The 8,737-nt window shown below is 61.0% G+C and overlaps 1 protein-coding gene across 1 annotated transcript in view; it reads right to left on the reverse strand.

Annotated features, from left to right (window-relative positions):
• Positions 1-239: 239 nt before the first annotated feature.
• Positions 240-8,737, reverse strand: part of LOC129391858 (uncharacterized) — a 42,668-nt gene continuing 34,170 nt past the window's right edge. The window contains exon 2 of the mRNA XM_055082750.1: positions 240-557. Coding sequence (XP_054938725.1) covers positions 240-557 — 318 coding nt within the window. The remainder of the gene's footprint in view (positions 558-8,737) is intronic.

The following is an 8,737-nucleotide window of genomic DNA, read 5'->3' on the forward strand; positions in this document are numbered from 1 at the left end:
CACGACCACGTGGATGCTACCAAATGGCTGCTGTGCAAAGCCCCGGTCCTGAGAGGTGAGAGGAGGGAGAGGGACTGCACTGCCAGGACATCAGCGTGGGAACGGACTCCATGACCCTGGCTTTCCTCCCCAGGAGACAAGAAAAGAGCTCAGAGTCACCATAAGCTTCAAAAGGCAGCAGGACGTGAAACAGGTAAGCTCTCTCCTGCCGAGGGGGTTCCAGCCCCGGTGTGGAGGGTTCAGTCCTCTGGGACAGAGCAGCAGGCAGGAGACATGCCTGGGGAGGGGGGCCTCAACCGCCCGCCAGGGGAAAGGCCAGGGCTGTGGTGGAGGCCGGCGCTGTAGTAGAGGCCAGGGCTGTGGGGCCAGGGCTGTGATGGAGGCCGGGCCTCTGGGGCTGTGGTGGAGGCCGGGGCTCTGGTGGAGGCCGAGGCTGTGGAGGAGGCCGGGGCTCTGGTGGAGGCTGGGGCTGTGGTGGAGGCTGGGGCTGTGGAGGAGGCCAGGGCTCTGGTGGAGGCCGGGGCTCTGGTGGAGGCCGGGGCTGGCTCCAGCCACAGCTACTGAGAGAGGAAAACCATCAAAGAAACCCCAAAACACGGCCCCTCCCTTCCCTTCTCGAAGGGCTGGCAGTGGGCTCCTAAGATCCAGGGACGAATCGCGAGCCCCCGTCTGATTCCAGCCCTGCCCTACCCCGCAGTGACTGTGGAGAAACCGCCACCCTTCTCAGGGCACAGCAGCAGCTACCTGAGCCTCTCTGGGGAGGACCAGGTCTCTGGGGAAACCAGGAGAAAACGCAGCAGGAAACTCCCTGGGGAGGAAAGTGCCCCTGGCACAGGGCAGCCCGCCCGCCCAGGGCCAGAGGCCATCAGTGGCCCAAGTTGGCCAGCAGCTGAGCACTAACTGGTCCACCCACTGCTCCACTAGGGACGGGGGTTTGAAGCGGTAGCAATCTTCGCCCCATCTCCTGAGCGGGCAAATGAGGGCATTCGACTTGGCCCAGAGCAGGGGGAAGGGACAGCTGTCTTCGGGCTCTAAACCCAGGAGCCCCCCTCCCAGCCAGGGCCCTCCCACGAGACATGGCAGTGTTGACAGTTTTCTGGGGACGAGCCCTTTGGGGAGTCGGGCTTTGCTGCCAGCTCCGAAGAGGCCAGCCCGTCGTGACCCAATGGCACTCACGAAGGGCACCGCGGGAACAAACAAAGCCACAAACCACGTTCGGCACAAGGCAGGCCGGCCCCCGGCGGCTTCAGACTCTGCTCAACCCGACATCCCCAGTGGGGCCGGCGGGGACTCTGCTCGGGGCCCAGGGAAGGCATGCGTCACGCTGGCCGGACAGAGGGAGCAAAGCCAGTTGAGAACAGCAAAGGACACGGAGTCAGGACTAGGGACCAGGGCTCAGCTCAGCGGCCTGGAACCATCAACCTCTGGCCTGGGTCCCTCTGACCCTCCATTCCTCACCTGTAAAGTGCGAATAACGCATCTTCTCTACGGGAGAGGTGAAAGTGCTGTGTGACCTGCAAGCAGCATGCAGAAGCGAGGGGATATTCTAGTCTTCCTCCGGAGGACGAGAGCGAAAGGGAGGGGACGGGAGGTGGGAAGGCAGAGGAGGTAGGAGGAAGCGTCCCCAAAGAGGCTGAGATTCAGAAATGCAACCTGCTGGCTTCCAGGCAAGGCCTCCATCGTCGCAGGACCGCTGACCTGCAGCCAGCGTGCGCCGAGCTCATAAACACGATGAAGAGGCTGCTTGCGAAATTCGCACAGTGCGATGGGCTACAGGTGCTGGCGGTGGTGCCCTCCACAGCAGCAACGCTGCCCGTGTGGACTCAGGGCCTCTGCAGGGGAGCCCGAGGGGCGTGCCGACATGCCCTCTCAGCGACTGGGCACAGGGAGACCCTGAGCCATAAAACAGCCATTCGTTCCAGAGACATCAATCGATCAGGCTTTCGATTTCATCAGCCCCACCAGGGGGGCAGGCCAGACCCAGAGAGAGAGGAGTGGGCTGAGCCTGCCTTGTGGCGGACCAGCCCTGGAGTGTCCTTGGCGAGGGAGGAGAAAGAGTCAGCAGATCGGAGCTCTCTCCCTGGTATGAGGAGGCGAGGTGGGAAACGCAGCGACCGGAGCCTTCTCTTCTGCTCACGGCCCCGCATGGCCTGTAGGTCCCGTTCACCCAAGTGGCATCAGCCCGCGTGCCTTTGCCAGCGAGCCGCCAGGAGACAGGTCCAGGACCGGGCGTGTCATCAGCTCCCAGCAGGGCAGCCCACGTAGGATGCTCTAATAACGCGACGAAGGGTACAACACTGATCAGGATAACACAAGGAGCTCTTGGCCGCGGGTCAAGATGCCCTTCCCCACCCCCCGGCCACACTCTGCCCCCGCTTCAGCAGCCCCGCCGCTCCAGGAAGCCCCCCTGCCGAGTCACCCAGGCCACGTCACATCTGAGGGAGCAGCCCCTCCGCGGGGCAGCTCACGTGCCTGGGCTGCTGCTCCCGTTACCCCCACACCCCCGTGCGTGCCCTGAGGCGGCGGGAGGGCCAGGTGCTCCCTCTGGGCAGGCCCATCTGCATGACAGCTCTCAGGTGTCCCCCGCAGTCCCAGGGACCCCTCCCTTCCCTTCTCGAAGGGCTGGCAGTGGGCTCCTAAGATCCAGGGACGAATCGCGAGCCCCCGTCTGATTCCAGCCCTGCCCTACCCCGCAGTGACTGTGGAGAAACCGCCACCCTTCTCAGGGCACAGCAGCAGCTACCTGAGCCTCTCTGGGGAGGACCAGGTCTCTGGGGAAACCAGGAGAAAACGCAGCAGGAAACTCCCTGGGGAGGAAAGTGCCCCTGGCACAGGGCAGCCCGCCCGCCCAGGGCCAGTGGCCATCAGTGGCCCAAGTTGGCCAGCAGCTGAGCACTAACTGGTCCAGCCACTGCTCCACTAGGGACGGGGGTTTGAAGCGGTAGCAATCTTCGCCCCATCTCCTGAGCGGGCAAATGAGGGCATTCGACTTGGCCCAGAGCAGGGGGAAGGGACAGCTGTCTTCGGGCTCTAAACCCAGGAGCCCCCCTCCCAGCCAGGGCCCTCCCACGAGACATGGCAGTGTTGACAGTTTTCTGGGGACGAGCCCTTTGGGGAGTCGGGCTTTGCTGCCAGCTCCGAAGAGGCCAGCCCGTCGTGACCCAATGGCACTCACGAAGGGCACCGCGGGAACAAACAAAGCCACAAACCACGTTCGGCACAAGGCAGGCCGGCCCCCGGCGGCTTCAGACTCTGCTCAACCCGACATCCCCAGTGGGGCCGGCGGGGACTCTGCTCGGGGCCCAGGGAAGGCATGCGTCACGCTGGCCGGATGGAGGGAGCAAAGCCAGTTGAGAACAGCAAAGGACACGGAGTCAGGACTAGGGACCAGGGCTCAGCTCAGCGGCCTGGAACCATCAACCTCTGGCCTGGGTCCCTCTGACCCTCCATTCCTCACCTGTAAAGTGCGAATAACGCATCTTCTCTACGGGAGAGGTGAAAGTGCTGTGTGACCTGCAAGCAGCATGCAGAAGCGAGGGGATATTCTAGTCTTCCTCCGGAGGACGAGAGCGAAAGGGAGGGGACGGGAGGTGGGAAGGCAGAGGAGGTAGGAGGAAGCGTCCCCAAAGAGGCTGAGATTCAGAAATGCAACCTGCTGGCTTCCAGGCAAGGCCTCCATCGTCGCAGGACCGCTGACCTGCAGCCAGCGTGCGCCGAGCTCATAAACACGATGAAGAGGCTGCTTGCGAAATTCGCACAGTGCGATGGGCTACAGGTGCTGGCGGTGGTGCCCTCCACAGCAGCAACGCTGCCCGTGTGGACTCAGGGCCTCTGCAGGGGAGCCCGAGGGGCGTGCCGACCTGCCCTCTCAGCGACTGGGCACAGGGAGACCCTGAGCCATAAAACAGCCATTCGTTCCAGAGACATCAATCGATCAGGCTTTCGATTTCATCAGCCCCACCAGGGGGGCAGGCCAGACCCAGAGAGAGAGGAGTGGGCTAAGCCTGCCTTGTGGGGGACCAGCCCTGGAGTGTCCTTGGCGAGGGAGGAGAAAGAGTCAGCAGATCGGAGCTCTCTCCCTGGTATGAGGAGGCGAGGTGGGAAACGCAGCGACCGGAGCCTTCTCTTCTGCTCACGGCCCCGCATGGCCTGTAGGTCCCGTTCACCCAAGTGGCATCAGCCCGCGTGCCTTTGCCAGCGAGCCGCCAGGAGACAGGTCCAGGACCGGGCGTGTCATCAGCTCCCAGCAGGGCAGCCCACGTAGGATGCTCTAATAACGCGACGAAGGGTACAACACTGATCAGGATAACACAAGGAGCTCTTGGCCGCGGGTCAAGATGCCCTTCCCCACCCCCCGGCCACACTCTGCCCCCGCTTCAGCAGCCCCGCCGCTCCAGGAAGCCCCCCTGCCGAGTCACCCAGGCCACGTCACATCTGAGGGAGCAGCCCCTCCGCGGGGCAGCTCACGTGCCTGGGCTGCTGCTCCCATTACCCCCACACCCCCGTGCGTGCCCTGAGGCGGCGGGAGGGCCAGGTGCTCCCTCTGGGCAGGCCCATCTGCATGACAGCTCTCAGGTGTCCCCCGCAGTCCCAGGGACGCAGAGGGCACCCCGAGACGCCGTCCGCGACCGGGCCTGGGCCCGCAGGACTTCCACAAACCCGCGGAACGAGCTGAGTCCCGCGCGTCATTACCCGCCCCATGCCTCCTGCGGAGCTCGGAGGACAGTCATCAGGCTGCCACCAAAACTACGACGTCGCCTGCGCTCTCAGAGGGCTCGCGACGAAGTGGGGTGCACAGACCCAGCCTACCAGTCTCTACCCCCATCCCCATTCTTTCCGGTCCCCAGAAAGCCCCAGCTAGTCTCTCAGGAATACCACGGGCCGTGTCAGACTCGGATCCAGCCAACCGCGTGCCAGATGCTCTTCACGTGTCATCTCATTTACCGACAGGAGCAGCACGGCAGTGGTGGAGAGCACAGGCGCCCACCGGGTGCCAGCCGGCCCTGCGACCACCAGCTGTGTGACCTGGGCAAGTTACCTAACCTCTCTGATCCGCAGCTGCCCCTCCATAAAACGGAGGTCCACACCACCTCTTTCTCGGGGGCGTTGCTGAAACGATATCTGTAATGTGCTGACACTCTTGGAAAGCACTCAATAAACGGTCATTAGTGTCACATGACTGCATCAAGCCCTCAAGGTTAAGTATCACTGTCTTCTCGCTACCACGGAGGAGGTGAAGCTCAGAGACGTCAGGCAACTGGTTCAGAGTCACACAGCTGCTGCTAAGGAGACAGAGATGGGGGTTGGAGCCCAGGTCTTCTGACCTTAGGGGCGCTGTTCTTGCGACTGCAGGGGCTCGCAGAGGACATAAAAGGATAGAGGCAGCAGGGTGTGCCCTCAACCCTGGGGAAGCCTCAAGTCAGGAGGACCAAGGAGCTATGGGACCCTGGGTCAGATGACTGCCCCCCTCCTCGACTTCAGCGGCTCCCCGGGAATCTGGAAGATGAGGCATGGCCTTAGCAAGTCTCTGTTTGAGAGGACTGGCTGGTGTCCCCAAATTAAATGCTGCTGCAGCAGCGAGGCCAACCCCCGCCCCCAAAACCAATCAGACTGGCACCTGCTCTCCCCACGCAGGCAAACCGGGAAGGTGCCACTGGCTGGAAGCAGCCGGCAGGCCTCACACGTTCTAGCGCGATGGGAAAGCAACCATTTGCGATGCTCTGGCTGCAGTGCAAACCCAGCTTGCAGGGGAACCACCTTCTCCATCGGCAAATAGCCAGCAGTCACCAAGGCTGGCAGAGAGGATCCGTGGGCACATTTCAAATCATAACCCACTCGATGGGTAAACACACACGTGCCCTTCGCAGCCAGTCTTCCATCCACTGAGATCCGGGTTACATCAGACGTGACCTTGAGGGGAGCAGGCACCTTCCCAGACGTCATCTCCTTTGGTCTCCTGGGCCACCCTGGGGCAGGACATGCTTCTGCCCCATTTTACAGATGAGGGAACTAAGAAAACATGAGGCAGTTTTTCCAACGTCATACAAATAGGAAAATGCTCGCTGCAAACCCCCCGCCTTGGGGCTCCCGGCCAGGATTCTCTCGGGTGCAGCCACTGGCTGTGTGCCCTCTCATTCCTCCATTCATTCGTTCACCCTCCACGCATCCCTTCATTCACTCACTACACTTTTTTCCTAAACAGCTATAGTTCACTGCCCTCTGGGTCGCCTGTCTCCTGCTGCCCGAGAAAGCCTGGGAGACCGGGACGGCATTTTTCTTTCCTGCGGAGCTGCCGGGAGAGCACCTCTCCGGGCCCTCCCAGCAGAGTGGACACGGTGACCAGCAGCAGATCCCGGAGCACAGCCCATGCCACGCTCCTGCCCGGAATGCAGCCCTGGCCTAGAACTGCCCCTCCACTGCACAATGAAGCTAGAAGCCTCGAAGAAAACGTCTGAGCCGCCCAGGAATACGGCTCTGGGGATGTTCCTTTTGGAGGGGACATGCGGTTAGGAATGGGAAGGGCAAAGTAGCCTGTCCCCCAGCTCACACGCAGGGGCACATGGCTGGCGTGGACCCGACCAACTGAGTAGTCAGTTAGCGACAGTACTGACTGAGTGGCCTCTCCCAGGCCTGGGGCCGCAGGGGGCACCGCGGAGGACGAACACAGGCCCTGCCCTCAAGGGGCTGACGGCCTGGTTGAGGGGAAGAGACACGTCTGGAAAGAGAACCGTCTGGGCAGGCAGGAAGCACCGCGTCTCGGCTACCGCACAGACCCTAAATGCTGCCGAGAAAGTCAGAGGAAGGCAAGGTACCTGCCCCGGGGAGGGGAGATCTCATCCCGACTGTGGGATGTGGGGCAGATGTGGCCAGACTTAAATCCGGGACGGGGACCACGGCTAACACAAAAGCCTGCCTTTTGCCTCTTTCTTCCCTGATCTTAGCTAAATATTTCATCTTCTTCACAGGCACACGGCAGAGGCTCCAGGACGGGAAAGCAGGGCAGTAAATTAGATCTGTGAGCGCATCTCAGCCCCAGATGCGTGCTCACACCCTCCACTCACCCCTCCTCTGCCGTGAGGTAGCCCCACTGCTCTCCACAGCCCGCTCAGCTTGGGGATCTCCCCCTGCAGACACCTGGCTGCTGCCCGGGCCAGTCAGAGGAAGCCACACACCGGCCCCGGCCGGGCCAGAAGCACGGCCCTTCTCGCTCTGAGATCTGATGTAGTTCTCAAAAGATGAAACCGCCCTTGCCCCACGGCCCAGCAATTCCACCCTGGGAAATGCCCTGGAGGGACGAGATGGTCCAGACGCCCACAGAGGCTTTGTCCAGGACAGGCAAAAATGGGCAACAAAGGACAGACGTGTGTACTGTACCCACACAAAGAAAGATTATAAAGTAGGGAAAATGAGTGAACCACAGCTACAAACATGACACGGATGAACGTTAGGAACATACCACTAAGTAAAAGAAATGCGAACTACGGAAAGCTGCACGGAGCACGTGCCACTGCATGTGGCTCAAAGCAAGCCCGGCTCCAGAGTGCGCAGTTGAGGGCCATGTACAAGCGGCAACATCGCAAAACCAAGGGGAAAGAGGGATAGAACACAGCCGGGAGGAGGCCCCCTCTGCCGGAGGAGGCCGGGGTGCACCGGCAACGTGCTGGGCAGGGTCCGGCCTTAGGGTGGGCGGTGGGCTCAGTGGGGTCCGTGCCTTCTATTATCCTTGATACCTTGCATGTATCTTCCGTACCTATCAAACACTACTTAATGAAACAATTTAAGGTGCTTGCTAAATTTATTATTATTATTTTTTTTTTTTTTTTTTTGGCGGTACGCGGGCCTCTCACTGCTGTGGCTTCTTTGATTACTAGTAATGTTATGCATTCCTTCTCATGTTTATTGATCACTGATATTCCTTCTTATGCAAATCTAGTTACCACAACAGCCGGCAAGCCACAACCCTCAAACGTCTGTGCCATCATAGCGTTACTGTTATAACATGTCGAATACACATGAGCCCACAGGAGTTAACAGTATGCTCGTGTTTAACACAGCAGCACAGCGTTTTGGCGTGGGGTATTGTGAGGTGCGCCAGATTTGAATCCTGACAGCCCGGGGCGTACATCCTCGCGTACCAGCTGTGTGTCGGTGGGGAAGTTACTTAACCTCGCTTAGCCTCAGTTTCACCTGCCGTGAAATTAATTCTAAAATGGAACGAGAGTAACTACCTTGCAGGGCCCCCATGAGAACGAGGTGAGGCACTCAGTGTAGGGCCACACCCCTGTGGAGCTCAACGAGAAGCAGCCACGACCACGTGGATGCTACCAAATGGCTGCTGTGCAAAGCCCCGGTCCTGAGAGGTGAGAGGAGGGAGAGGGACTGCACTGCCAGGACATCAGCGTGGGAACGGACTCCATGACCCTGGCTTTCCTCCCCAGGAGACAAGAAAAGAGCTCAGAGTCACCATAAGCTTCAAAAGGCAGCAGGACGTGAAACAGGTAAGCTCTCTCCTGCCGAGGGGGTTCCAGCCCCGGTGTGGAGGGTTCAGTCCTCTGGGACAGAGCAGCAGGCAGGAGACATGCCTGGGGAGGGGGGCCTCAACCGCCCGCCAGGGGAAAGGCCAGGGCTGTGATGGAGGCCGGGCCTCTGGGGCTGTGGTGGAGGCCGGGGCTCTGGTGGAGGCCGAGGCTGTGGAGGAGGCCGGGGCTCTGGTGGAGGCTGGGGCTGTGGTGGAGGC

Source organism: Physeter macrocephalus, unplaced genomic scaffold (genome assembly GCF_002837175.3).
Source record: "Physeter macrocephalus isolate SW-GA unplaced genomic scaffold, ASM283717v5 random_260, whole genome shotgun sequence".
NCBI classification, from domain to species: domain Eukaryota; kingdom Metazoa; phylum Chordata; class Mammalia; order Artiodactyla; family Physeteridae; genus Physeter; species Physeter macrocephalus.